Source organism: Rhinopithecus roxellana, chromosome 12, assembly GCF_007565055.1.
Source record: "Rhinopithecus roxellana isolate Shanxi Qingling chromosome 12, ASM756505v1, whole genome shotgun sequence".
Taxonomy (NCBI): domain Eukaryota; kingdom Metazoa; phylum Chordata; class Mammalia; order Primates; family Cercopithecidae; genus Rhinopithecus; species Rhinopithecus roxellana.
Window position 1 is genome coordinate 56336851 of NC_044560.1, and position 14790 is coordinate 56351640.

Below are 14790 nucleotides of genomic sequence, written 5' to 3' on the forward strand. Positions count from 1 at the left end.
AGAGAGAGTCTATTTAAAAAAGAAAAAAAAAAAAAAAAAACAGACAGAAAAGAAACCCAAAGTAAACAATCTCAAATGAAGATGGAGGCAGAATGCAGCAGAAAGGAGGAGAGAGGAGAGATGGGAAAGATGTTAAGGTGTGGGGCAGAAATGGCCCCTCAACATCTGTTCTCCCCCTCTGCTGTGTTAATGGAATCCCTGATTTTCATTTGGGCACATGGCCACACAGCATAAAAAGTTTATTTCGGACCGGGCGCCGTGGCTCACGCCTGTAATCCCAGTACTTTGGGGGGCCAAGGCAGGTGGATCACAAGGTCAGGAGTTCGAGACCAGCCTGGCCAACATAGTGAAACCCGTTTCTACTAAAAATACAAAAATTAGCCAGGCATGGTGGCGCACGCCTGTAGTCCCAAGGAGGCTGAGGCAGGAGAATCACTTGAATCCAGAAGGCGGAGGTTGTGGTGAGCCGAGATTGCACCACTGCACTCTAGCCTAGGTGACAGAGTGAGACTCCGTCTCAAAAAAAAAAAAAAATGTTTATTTCCTAGTGATCTGGGTATGGCTGTGTGACTAAGTTCTTCTGACCTGTAAGATGTGCTGTAGTACCCTTAAAAGAATATGGTCAAGGTGGTCAGCTATCTTGGGTCATGCAGATGGTAGCAAGATCCTAGGGATGGCAGATCTATAGGCCTCGGCCCCTGAGAATTCATAGAGCAGGGTAAAGGTCTGACTTTCACATGGGATAGAAATCAACTTCTACTTCACTTGAGACTCTGTTTCCTCTGAGTTCCTGTTATAACCACCAAATCTCTATCCTCATACAAAGTGGTAGAAGCCACAGGTGAGGAATACGATGCAGGGATTAAAGCGTATGTGGGGAGGAAGCTGTAGACTTTTTGTTGTACTCAGGCAGTGTTTCTTTCTTAAAATGTGGTCTTTGCGCGGGGCGCAATGGCTCAAGCCTATGATCCCAACACTTTGGGAGGCTGAGGCAGGAGGATCACTTGAGGCCAGGAGTTTGAGAGTAGCCTGGCCAACATGGCAAAACCTCATCTCTACTAAAAATACAAAAAAGGTGGGCCAGGCACAGTGGCCATGCCTGTAATCCCAGCACTTTGGGAGACCGAGGCAGGCAGATCAACTGAGGTCAGGAGTTCCAGACCAGCCTGACCAACATGGTGAAACCCCATCTCTGCTAAAAATACAAAATTAGCCTAGTGTGGTGGCCCATGCCTGTAATCCCAGCTATTCGAGAAGCTGAGGCAGGAGAATCGCTTGAACCGAGAAGGCGGAGATTGCAGTGAGCCGAGATAGTGTCATTGCACTCCAGCCTGGGCAACAAGAGTAAAACTCTGTCTCAAACAAAAACAAGGTAGCTGGGCGTGGTGGCGTGCACTTGTGGTCCCACCTACTCGGGAGGCTGAGGCATGAGAATCACTTGAAACGCGGAGGCAGATGTTGCAGTGAGCCAAGATTGCACCACTGTACTGTAGCCTGGGCGACAGATCGAGACTCTGTCTCAAAAAAAAAGGGGGGACTATCTGCAATGTAATCACTCCAGGGGTGTCCAGGAATGCATGAAAGCAGGTGGTTAGTAGGGACTCTGGTCTTGGCAACCTTCTCAGTTACCCCTTGGCTGGCTCTCCTAGAGAGCTGAGGGATTTCAGGGCTACCTGCTTTTCACAGGTGTCTCCTTGGTGACCCGTCCTCCAGGCAGCCCCCAGAGTAGCCTACTCTTTTTATTTATTTATTTATTTATTTTGAGACGGAGTCTTGCTCTGTTGCCCAGGCTGGAGTGCAGTGGCGCGATCTGGGTTCACTGCAACCTCTGCCTCCCAGGTTCAAGCGATTCTCCTGCCTCAGCCTCCCCAATAGCTGGGACTACAGGCACAAGCCACTGCCCCCAGTTAATTTTTGTATTTTTATTTGAGACAGGGTTTCGCCATGTTGGTCAGGCTGGTCTTGAACTCCTGAACTCAGGTGATCCACCTGCCTCGGCCTTCCAAAGTGCTGGGATTACAGGCATGAGCCACCGCATTCAGCTGCAGCCTTCTACCAGTAGTTCAATGTCTGCCTCTGCCCCAGGGTTCATTTCTGGCCGTCATATTTGGGACTCTAAGGAAGATCTTCTCATACCAACAGAAGACAGATGCTTCATGCTAGGCCAGGTCGCATCATTTCTCACTTAGATTCCACAAGGCCCTGCATGATCTGGCATCTGCCTACCTCTCTGGTCCTTCTCCTTATCATGTGGCTCAAGGCAGCACTAGCTCCATCATATCAGCCTGTTCCTTCCTTTGGGCTTTTGCCCAAGCCACTCTATCTGCTTAGGACTTTCCTACTTTTTTTCCCCTAACTCTTATTAAAATTTCAACTTTCAGCTTTAATGTCATTCCCCAAGGAAGTCTCTGAATCCCACAATAGGTCAAGTGCCACTTTTATACGTGCTCACATATCCCTGTACTTATCATCCCGGTGCTTATCATAATTGTTATCATATAATAATCAGAATAACTATTTGTTTAATGTTTATCTTTTCCAACATTCTCTAAGAGTCATAGCAGCTGGGAACATGCCCATTTTGTTTGCTGATGTATAGTTAGAACTTAGGGAGAACTTGACAGATATGCAGTGCTCCAGAAATATTTGTTGATGAATGAAAGTCCCTTCCAATTACAACATTCCAGGAAGTCCCCTCCAGCCTGGCTCAAAGACACAAATAAGAAATTAGGATGGGACCTCCTTTTCTCTCAGGACCTGGGGCCGGTTGATGTTGAAAGAGAATAGTTTGGGGTAAGAGGAGAGCTCAGCAAAAGACAAAGGCCTGTATTTTTCCATATCCAGAAATGACCTCTTCCCCAAACTCCTAACTGATGGTTTCTGACTTGCTAATCTACTCTAAACTCAGCAGATAGCTAAGGGATCAGGTAACTAAAATATTGATTAAGGCTGGGCATGGTGGCTCACACCTGTAATCCTAGCACTTTAGGAGGCCAAGGCGTGAGCAGATTGCTTGAGCCCAGGAGTTCAAGACCAGCCTAGGCAACATGGCATAAACCCATCTCTACAAAAAATATAAAAATTAGCCAGACATAGTGGTGAGCACCTGTGGTCCCAGCTACTCGGGAGGCTGAGGTGGGAGGATTGCCTGAGCCTAGGAGGTTGAAGCTGCCTTGAACTGTGATTGCACAACTGCACTCCAGCCTGGGTGAGAGAGTAAGACTTTGTTTTTTTGTTTTTTTTTTTTAAAGAAAGATAATTTGATTAATAACTAAGACATAACATATACTTTTAAACTACTAAGTCCTAAGATATAACCTAATAAATAAAGTATTTGACTTGTAAATAAGGTGTTAGAAGATAATTAAGGTGGTGTTAGTAGATGATCAAATATTAACTACTCAAGTGTTATTTGATAACCAAGGGATTAATTTAAAACCAAGATCTTAGCAGATACTGGTTAACCAATGGCTAAGACAACTGTTGTTAAGGATTTAAAGTAACTTTTTCCTAGGGAACTCTTGCATGTGTTACGGGGGCTTGGGAACAGCAGAAAGCTGATAAAGTCCATAGAAATGCAGGGCTAACTAAGAGCGTAAGGTCCTCGGCTGGACTCTAAATTTCTGGGGGAAAGAAGGGCTTGCTCATCTTTGGTTTCCAGTTAGGGCTTAGGCAGGAGCAGGCATGGAGTTGGTGCTCCAAAGGCTTATGACATCATTTAATTTCATCTATTAAGGGCCTAGCACTGTGCTCAGGAGAGGGAAGGGAGGGCAGTTGCTTAGGTGATGGGAATAGAGTGTGATAAGTAAGTGGTGTGTGAAAGAGAAGGCTCCAGGGGCTGCCAAGGTGGAGTGGAAGGGAGAGCAGATGTGTCAGGGAAAGATGAGGGTGAATTTAGTCCTGGCCATGTTTTTTTTTTTTTTTTTTTTTTTTTTTTTTTTTTTTTTTTTTTTGAGGCGGAGTCTCGCTCTGTCGCCCGGACTGGAGTGCAGTGGCCAGATCTCAGCTCACTGCAAGCTCCGCCTCCCGGGTTCTCGCCATTCTCCTGCCTCAGCCTCCCGAGGAGCTGGGACCACAGGCGCCGCCACCTCGCCCGGCTAGTTTTTGTAATTTTAGTAGAGACGGGGTTTCACCGTGTTAGCCAGGATGGTCTCGATCTCCTGACCTCGTGATCCGCCCGTCTCGGCCTCCCAAAGTGCTGGGATTACAGGCTTGAGCCACCGCGCCCGGCCCTGGCCATGTTGAATTGAGGTATCTGTAGAGATGTCCAGGAGGCAGGTGGATGGGAGCCCTACATGGATATAGAGATTTGGGTGTCATCAGGGTGTAGATGGTGGTCAAAACCATGGGCAAAAATGAGCTGGCTATGGAAGGGTATATAGGATGAGAAACTAGATCAGACTAGAACCCCATGGAAGACAAATAGGGAAAGGGTGGATAGAGAAGGGAGAGACATTGACACTGAGAAGAAATGAACACTTAGAGAGATGGGGGAAACTAAGAGAAGACAGAGGCAGGAATGCCAAGGAATGAGCATGTGCCAGGGAGAAGAGCAGAGTCTGCAGTGTCACATGCAGCTGAGAGGTCAAGGAGGACAAGGTGAGAGATATTCATTGGCTTTAATGATAAGGCGCTAAGTGATGGTCTTGGTGAGCACAGTGAGGGGAGGCATACATACGGGTGGCGGAGGCAGTGGATACAGAGGGAGGAAGGTAGCTGCAGGAGACTGTGGTTCCCACATGTCCAATGTGAACATGTGTGTGAGCTGGGCTTCATTGTGTGTGTGTCCATGCACACGAGCACATGCAGAGCTGCAGCTAAGAGCACATGCAGAGCTGCAGCTAAGAGGAGAGTGTGTAAGGGCAGCTGAGAGGCCACTGTAGGAGGGGCTGTGGGCACCCCATGGACAGCCTTCACTTTACTTTTGTTAGCTTTTGAGAAACACCATGAAGGAAGACTCTGAAAATTCTAAGCACAGTTTAACCCTTTCATTGTCCAGTGTGAAAATGGAGGACAGCAGAGAGGGAAGAATTTGCTGTGAGTCAGGGTACAACCAGGGCTTGAATCTGAGTCTCCAGAATTCTAGAAGAGTGACCTTGGATAAAGTACACCTGAAATTGTTATTGGCCAATGAATTATCTACCAGTGACCCATTGCCCCATTTTTTTAATAGTATCTTGCTCTGTTGCTCAGGTTGGAGTGCAGTGGCGTGATCATAGCTCACTGCAGCCTTGCACTCCCAAGCTCCAGTGACCCTCCTGACTCAGCCTCCTGAGTAGTTGGGACTACAGGTGTGCACCACCACACCTGGCTAATTTTTTGATTTTTTGTAGAGATGAAGTCTCACTATGTTGCCCAGGCTGCACCCCAATTTTTAGCCACCTTTCCACATTTATATAAAGGTGAAATATGGATTTGAGATACAAAATTCAAACATTACAAAAACAATGAAAATGACTCCTGTTATCCTACCTCAGCCCCTCACAGACAACCACCACTAAGAGTTTGGTCTATATTTTTTTCTCTCTCTTTCCTTCCCACTTAACATTGTACATTTTTTAAAAATTTGGGACAGGGTCTCACTCCCACTGCCCAGGCTGGAGTACAGTGGTGCAAACATGGCTCACTGCAGCCTCAACCTCCTGGGCTCAAACAATCCTCTTGCCTCAGCCTCCTGAGTTACTGGGACTACAGGTGTGAGTGACCACGCCTGACTAATTTTTAAATTTTTTTTGCAGAGACACGGTCTTGCCATGTTGCCCAGACTGGTCTTGAACTCCTGGGCTCAAGCAGTCCTCCCACCTCTGCCTCCCAAAGTGCTGAGATTACAGGTGTGAGCCACCTAATGCACCCAGCAACATTGTAAGTTTTTAATAAAAACATTACACTTGTTCATACTGGTTTTTCCGGGTACGTGCATGTGTTCATTCTGTTTTACAACTTATTCTTTTTTCACTTTTGGACAACTTTCTATGGTAGCATATAGAGACTTCATTCATTCATTTTAATAATCATATTAGTTTATAATTTGGTTTTGTACCATAATTTACTTACAGACCTTTTTTTGAGGCAAAGTCTCCTCTGTCACCCAGACTGAGTGTAGTGGCATGGTTACCGTTCGCTGCAGCCTTGATCTCCCAGGCTGTAGCAATTCTCTCACCTCAGCCTCCTGATAGCTGGGACTACAGGCATGCACTGCCATGGCCAGCTAATACTTTTTTGTAGAGTTGGGGTCTCACTCTGTTCCATGGTGGCATGTGCCTGCAGCCCTAGCCACTCAGGAGGCTAAGGTTGCAGCAAGCTATGTTGAGCCACTCTTCTTCAGCCTGGGCAATAGGGTGTGACCCTGTCTCAAAACAAAAAGCAAAAACAAAAGGTATGAACATTTTGTTTTAAAAGATATTGCCAAATCACCCTCTGAACACTTGTGCCAGTTTATCATACCACAGTTTATGTGAATGTCCATTTCCTCACATCCCTGCCAACCAGGGGTATTATCATTAAAAAAAATCTTTCGGCCGGGCGCAGAGGCTCACGCCTGTAATCCCAGCACTTTGGGAGGCCGAGGCAGGCGGATCACGAGGTCAGGAGATCGAGACCATCCTGGCTAACATGGTGAAACCCCGTCTCTACTAAAAATACACAAAATAAAAAATAAAAAAAAAACCGGTCGTGGTGGCGGGCGCCTGTAGTCCCAGCTACTCGGGAGACTGAGGCAGGAGAATGGCGTGAACCCGGGAGGCAGAGCTTGCAGTGAGCCGAGATTGCGTCACTGCACTCCAGTCTGGGCGACGGAGTGAGACTCCATCACACACACACACACACAAAAATCTTTTGAACTTGAATGGGGCTGGACATTTTTTCATATCCTTATTATCCATCTATATTCTTCCATTAACTATCTATTCATCTCCTTTGCCTATTTGTTACTGAGGTGTACTTTTGACTAGTGGATTACGTAGTGAATTTTTTTTTTTTTTTGAGATGGAGTCTCTCTCTGCTGCCCAGGCTGGAGTGCAATGGCGATATCTCGGCTTGCTGCAACCTCTGCCTCCTGGGTTCAAACCATTCTCTTGCCTCAGCCTCCCGAGTAGCTAGGATTACGGGCACCTGCCATCATTCCCGACTAATTTCTATATTTTTGTAGAGATGGGGTTTCACCATGTTGACCAAGCTGGTCTCAAACTCCTGACCTCAGGTGATCCGTCCACCTCAGCCTCCCAACGTGCTGGGTTGACAGGCGTGAGCCACCGCGCCCGGTCACTCAGTGAATTCTTATTGGGCAATAATTGGCTTAATTAAAAAAAAAAAAAAACCAAAGGCCTGGCAGCCTTTGTACCAAACTGCTAACACTGTTTACCTCTAGGGAGTGAGACGATGGGAAATGAGGAGGATATTTTCATTTTTATTTTATATCATGAGGTATTGTTTGGATTTTTACAAAGAACTTGCATTTCTTTTGTAATGAAGAAAATAATGCACAGGAAATAACAACAACTAAACCTTTGGCCTGGATTATCATTGGCTGGAAATTCATGTTGGATGCAAGTTTTTATTGATAACAAGTTATTTTTTGGTTTATATGCAAACACTGTTTATTGAATGCCTCCTATTTGGCTGGCATTGCCTAGGCACTTTCACAGGTATTTCATCCTAACCCTCACAACAGCCCTATGAGGTAATAATTGGTCCCAGTTTACAGAGGCATTGGGTGGGAGATTATTGCTTGATATACTTCTATTTGCCACACATTTTCGTTGGCAAAGTGTTCTTATCAGCTGGTGATTCACTGGTCAAGAACTCTCATTGGCCAGGAATTCCTATTTGTTGCTGTAAGATTCAAATAATCAAAATACTAGAATTTTTCCCCCACAGGAATGATGGGACCGGTGGCATAAGAGTGAAGGAAGGAGAGCCAGTGGGTCTCTCCCTTTGAAGCACCATTTGAGTTTGCATTGGTCAGCCCCACACAGGTGGGCAGGATGAGGTGGTGGAGGAGACGCAGTGGTTATAAGTCTTCTCGCTTCCGTAGGATGAGCTTCCTCACGAGCGCTGTAATCTGGGGTCTGACTTCCTCCACTGACACAGTTGGGTCCCAAGCCCCTACCACCTTTCCATCTGGGGCTACAAGGTACTTCCAGAAGTTCCAGGTGGGCTCCTTCCCAGAAGTCTCTAGAGAAAAAGGAAGAAGGAGAGCAAAGTGTGCTACCCTGCGTACCCTCTCCTGGGATTTCACTCTTGGTGTCCATCTTTCCCTGGTGGCAGCTAATCCTGATGCCCAGTCCACACCCCGGACCACTCCAGCCAGAATCTCTGTGGATGAGGCTTAGCGATCAGCATTTTTCAAAAGCCCCCTGGGAGGTTCCAAAGTTGGGCCAAGGTTGAGAACGACTGCTGTAGGATTCTGTGACATGCTTGATAAAGTGGTATCAAATCCTCCTTTATTAATGACTTCGAACTACCGAATAATCTACACCCTATTTTCTAATTCAGTTTTAATGGTTTCCAAATGTTAGTCCATGGACTGGTTTCATCAGAATCACTGGGGAGCAGGGGAGTGCTTAAAATAAAGATTCTTGGGCTCTGCTTCAGTAGGTCTTAGCCTTGTGCATTTTTAAGAGCTCCCCAGGTGCTTCTAAAAGCAAGGCCGGGTTTGATCTATAACTGTGCAAACTGGGAAGGAATTAATAAAAGAACACAAAGAAAAAAATAAACATTAGGACTGAGCCACAGAGCAAAACGCAAACCTGCCTCAGTAAGGGACCTTTTGTTTGCTGCACTGTTGCTTCTCATTTACTCCTCCAGGTGAATGGGTTGCAGGGTGGGGTGGTGGCAAGGGATACAAAGGCCACCAGAAGCACGGAGTGAGAAAAGGCAAAAATGGGGCCTCCAAAGGAGAAGGCCTGAGAGAAGAAACGGGGTCAGAACGACAACCTTCGCCCATGACCCCATTCTGCAGCTCTGAGGCTTCTGCAGCTGGAGAAGGGATCTAGTTCTCAAATATTAAGATCTGGTATTTTAGCTCAGAAGGTCTCCCTCCATGGCCTACACACTCCACCGCTGACTCAGGGTGGAGATGCCTGTCCGCCATCTTCGTCAGCTTTCTCCAGGCAGGTGGCATCCCCTGTCTATGCCTTGGTTTCTCCATCATATGTCCGTAAACTCATCTAATTCACACTGACTTAAATGTCTCCTTCTAGGAGCCCCTGAATGTGAAAACAGGATCCCAGATATGTTTTCATATCTGGCAGCAGGTATGGAGATATTCTTAGGCAGGAATAACCCTCAGCTTGTACCTGCCTCCACTCTCCTCAAAGATTAGTGCTGGAACAAAGCATTAGTCCACCTGAGAGGATCAGGAAGGGGAAGGGCCCCAGGTCACCCAGCCAGCCAGTGGCTTCTGCTGCCCAGGGAGCCATGGCCTCAGCCAGGGAGGTGTGAGGGGATGAAGAGACCAGGACTTACGGGCCAGGTACTTGAAGGCAGGATGGGCACCAGTACCGGTGACTGCAATCTTGCTAAACATGGGGAATGAGACACTATAGGTGCGGCGGGCAAAGCTCTCAATCTCCTTGTTGCTGTCAGGCTCCTGTTGGCCAAACTGGTTGCAGGGGAAGGCGAGCACGTTGAAGTGGTGGGGACCCAGGTCCCGCTGCAGCTGCTGCAGGGCTCGGTAGTGCTGGTCTGTGAAGCCGCACTCACTGGCCACATTCACCACCAGGGATACCTGTATGACAGAAACAAAACAAAACAAAGCCCAGACAAGCCAGTGAAGAGGCACGAACCTGTACATGCCCTGACACGTCCACATATGTGACTCCCTCAACAGTTAATACTGCCTCACACATACAAGAACACTGTGTACACATATGTAAATGTGTGTCCAGTGCTCTCACACATATACAAACACATGCACACAGACAGGCACATATGAAATCAAACATTCAGGGGCTTACAGATATGTGCACACATACATGAACATCTGTGAACATAATTATACAACATACATAAATAGGTATGCACATGCGCCATGATACAAACATACGTTAGCAAACACCACACATGCCCACACACGCGGCACATCCATAGACAGAGGCACACATACTGGCGAGCACATAATGAGAGTTGATAAGAGGGGGTAAAAAGGCAGACCTGGGCTCAATTTTTGGCTCAGTCAGCTAGCACTCGCCACTCTGCACTGTGGTTGCCTGTATATGTGTCAGTCTCCCTTCTAGAATGTGAACCTACTGAGGGCAGGAGCTATGTCCACTTCATCTCTGGGCCTGGCATATGAAAAAGTCTAAGTTTCAGCTGAATGAGTAAGTGTGCACACAAACACAAACGCCTGCATGGGAACATAGACAGACACAGGTTTTCTTGAGAAAAATCCCTTTTTGTCCCCGCCACCTCCAGAGAACCAATACCACTTTTTTTTGTTTTGTTTTGTTTTTGAGATAAGGTCCCTGGCTGGAGCAATGGCATGATCATAACAGGACATCCCCCCAACAGTTTGCAGTCTCAAACTTCTGAGCTGAAGTGATCCTCCTGCCTCAGCCTCTCAAATAGGTAGGACTACAGGCACATGCCATCACACCTGGCTAATTTTTTAATTTTTACTTTTGGTAGAGACAGGTCTCACCATGTTGTCCAGGCTGGACTCAAAAACTCTTGGCCTCAGGCAATCCTACCAACTAAGCCTCCCAAAGCGCTAGGATTATAGTCATGAACTACCATGCCTGGCCTACCACTTTCTTTTATCACTAGACTAATCTCTAATTTATTAAAGACTTTAGGCAATAAATATAAATCTGGCTAATGGAACTTGATTATAATACTGTGATTAGAATTTTGGCTCAAATGCTATGTTTTTAGCTTCTAGGTATATATTATTAAAGGATTTTAAACCCTACCCTGTGGTAGGCAGTCTAGCCCTATCCTCCATAATTGACATTTGGGTCAGATAATTCTTTGTTGTTAGGGAGATGTCCTGTTTTTTCATTGTCAGATGTTTGGCAGCATCCCTGATCTCTACCCACTAGATGCAATAAAAAATGTCTTGACAATAAAAAATGTCTCCAGGCATTGCCAATTGTACCCTAAAGGGAGTAATCACCCCTAGTTGAGAACCACTGGGCTAGATGATTGAACTACTGAGCTGTACCTCCTGTACCCTATCTTCACCAGGTGAAAAAGGACCCATGCCTGGGGCCACTGGCTATTAGAACAACCTCCTCAGTTTGAGGTCAGCATACACCATAATCTGCCTGGAATGGTGAAAACTGGGATTCTTAACTCCCTTCCTCAGCTAGGGTTCTTCCTTTTTTTCCCCCGGATGGATCCCTGGGCAACAAGAACATTAAAGCTTTTTTTTTTTTTTTTTTTCTTTAAGATGGAGTCTTGCTCTGTCACCCAGGCTGGAATGCAGTGGTGTGATCTTGGCTCACTGCAACTTCTACCTCCCGGATTCAAGCCTCAGCCTCCCGAGTAGCTGGGATTACAGGCGTACGCCACCACGCCTGGCTAATTTTTGTATTTTTTTTTTATTACAGACGGGGTTTCACCAGTTGGCTAGCCTCGAACTCCTGACCTTGTGATCTGCCTGCCTCAGCCTCCTAAAGTGCTGGGATTACAGGCGTGAGCCACTGCATCCGGCCAAAGCTTGCTTATTTTTAACTCACACCTTGCATGTCTACCCACTCTTTTGGAAGGGGGAAATCCGGCTTCTAGTTCCATCCCTGAAACCAAAAAGCTTGGTCCTTAGAAACCAAAACACAGACAGACACACCCAAGTACACAATTAATTTACATATGTACATATACAAGCAGATACACAGACTCAGATGTGTACACAGAAGTAAACAAACCATTCATAAACACACACACACACACACACACACACGCTCTCTACACTCAGGCCTACCAGTACATACATAACCGCACACATTCCCAAGTGGTCAGCCATTCATCCATACTGGTCTAAATGACTATAGTCCCAATTAGCCTGAGGGCATCAACCATGTCAATCTTGCTCAAGGCTATGTCACCAGAACTGGACCCAGTGTCAGACATGTAGTTGGAGCCAGTCAATGTTTGTAGGTGAAGGAATGAGCATATTGCCCAAGCAGCAGGCCTAGCTTGGGTTAACTCAGTACCAATTACAGCTTTTCTGGATTACTGGTTTACTGCTGAACTTGGCAACTAAGAGCATAGACTCTGGAGCTGGACGGTCTGGGTTCAAATTCTAATTCTCTTACCAGTTGTGTGACCTTCTTCTATTTTGGTCTTAGCACTACTACTAGGAATTACCTTGTGCATTTCTCAGTTCCTTGTTTATTGTCTCTTTCTTCTCCTCACCCCATGTACGCTCCATTTAGCGGAAACGTATCTGTTTTGTTCACCACTGTATCCCTGGGGGCTGACCTAGTGTCTAGTTAGTATACAGTAGGTGTTCAATAATGAACAACGAATGAATAAGTAGCAGAGCTGATCAGACGCTAAACCTGGGGCTCTCTGGTGAGCTGCCCTAGAGAGAACAGGAGGCCTGAATTGGAATGGGCCCTGTTCTTGGTTCTTTGTCCAGAGTTCTAAATGAAGTTCCTGCTGGGATCCACCAAACACAGGTGCAGAGCACTCCAGAGTTTACTAAGTGCATCCACATCCACGCCATCATCTCATTTGAAACTCACAACACTCTGGGGGACAGTCAGGACAGGGATTACTGTCCCCAAGACTCCCAGCATAATCAAAAATTTCAAAGCTTATAGAGTACTGGTCTTCACTAAAGATGGTGTTGCTCCCAGGAGAAAAATGTTGACATCCATTTTTGTGTGGTTCATCCAAAACCGGACGCTGGCCCACCTGTTCATTAGATTTCAACTCCCCAGCCATTTCACACACGAGTCCCCAGGTCCATCCTGAAGAGGTCCACTCTGGGAGTTCTTCATTGCACATGTGATATCCAGGCTTCTCAATGTAGTGTTCAAGGTCCCGCCTGGTCCCTTGCCAATCCTTTCAGCCTCATCTTCCACCACTCTTAGCCTCCAGCTTTAGACTCTTTGAAGCACAACAGCTGGAACTCCTGGCCCCACCACTCCCCACCCTTCTTCCTGTTTGCTTCTTAGTCTTGCTAAAATCCACTCGTGTTCAAAGACTCAACCCAGATACCCTTCCTCTCCGAAGTCTTCTCTGAGCTTAGGTTCCCTCTTGGTAAGGAGGGGGCAATTAGCCTGGATGACTCTTAACTGTGCCCCTGAGCTGCCATCTAAGGACTTGGCCTAGAGAGGACCCCAGATGTGACTGTGGGGTTCTCTTCCAGACCCCGTCTTTCTAGTGTAGTGTGACCTTGTGCGAATGCCTGCCCTCTCTGGGTCTTTGTGCCCTCTCCCAAGGATGATCCGTGTGAGGTCTCCGTGCATCTGAAATAACACTCTCTGCCCTGCACATTCATCTCCACAGTGTTCTTCAGTGGACTCCGAATCAGCCACTCCCCGTTTCAGATGCGGAAAGTGGGGAGGGGAGAGGGAAAGGCCGCACGATGCTACGTTTACTTTTTCCACCCGTGAATGGCAAAGGCTGGGCAGTGGTGCCCGGCCTCTCGGCGAAGGTCTGGACCCCGCTGCCCAAAGCTGCCGGTAGCAAAGTGGGCGCCGACTGCGAGCGCTTCGGGTTCCTCCGCGCCAGGGCCGTGCCACGTAGCCGCGGGCCGGGCCAGGCCGGGCGCAGGATGGGGGCGCCGCGCCGGGGGTCACTGCCGAGTGGGGCGGGGGCCGGGGTTTGGCGGTCGCGCGGCTGGGGCGCCCACGGAGCCACACCGCGCGGGGGCCTGGGCTGCGGGGCGCCCCCAGTAGGCCCCGCCAGGGCGAGGCCGGGCCCCGCGGCGCCGCCAGACCCTGCGCACTCACCGAGCCGCGGTACTTCTCCAGCGACACCAGTTTGCCCCGGATGTTGACCGCCTTGAAGTCGTAGAAGTCCTGCTCCCGCTGCGCGCAGGCCGCAGCCCACAGGAGCAGCCACGCCGCCGCCGCCGCCACCATGGCTTGTTCCCGAGGTGGCGGCATCGTGAGGGCAAAGACGGGGCGGGGGGATCCGGCGCGGGGGGCGGGAGGAGACGGCTCTGGCGCCGCTCGACCCGCAAGGCAGGACGCGCCCTGTTCTGGTTCTCCTCCTCAGGCGGTGGATGTCTGGCTCTGGACCTCAGTTTCCCCGTCTGTCCTGAGGCAGCTCCCCTCTGCCCCGGACCCCAGAGCCAGGGTTTCAGGATTCTGTCCCCTTAGACCGGAGTTCTAGGCTCCCTCTTGTCCCAGGATGCAGCGACTTGGCAGGGAAAGGGAGGCAAAAATCTGAGAGTTCAGCTTCTCATTCGTGCAGCAGCCTTAGGCTGGCCTGGTCACACGCCAACTCCGACCTCAGTTTCTCCACATGTTAAGTGGAGCTAACCCCCCTTCTTGATCCACCTAGTCAGTATAGGATGGAAGTAATAGAAAAACGGATGCGAAATACTTTAACAGTTGAATGGTGCCTGCAAACTTCAGGTGAATGAATGCATGTTCCCTGAAAGTGATGGCTGGGAGAAGGAGAAGAGAGGACCGAGGGCCTGTTGCAGGTTAGGTTCCTGGAAGCAGATTCTGAGATGGAGATTGGAGTGCAGGATGTTTATGAGGGAGCACCCTTGGGATCAACGCGTGGGAAGGATGGGAGGGAATGGGAGTGGCAGAGGGGGAAAGTAGTGAGCTCCATGCAGGCCCCAAGACAGTCTTAGCTGACTCGACAGGGACTCTGGAGCTAGAGTAG

General features: G+C 48.2%; 2 protein-coding genes across 2 annotated transcripts in view; one reads left to right on the top strand and one right to left on the bottom strand.

Moving 5' to 3' along the window:
- TUT4 (terminal uridylyl transferase 4) overlaps positions 1-14790 on the top strand; it is a 215690-nt gene that overhangs the window by 16305 nt on the left and 184595 nt on the right. The gene's annotated exons all lie outside the window — the stretch shown is intronic.
- Positions 7386-14250, bottom strand: GPX7 (glutathione peroxidase 7). Its single transcript, XM_010372123.2, has 3 exons — positions 13902-14250; positions 9466-9727; positions 7386-8172 (listed from the first exon to the last, which is right to left on the bottom strand). Exons 1-3 carry the CDS (start codon positions 14055-14057, stop codon positions 8009-8011), a joined length of 582 nt encoding a protein of 193 aa, XP_010370425.1. The 5' UTR covers positions 14058-14250; the 3' UTR covers positions 7386-8008.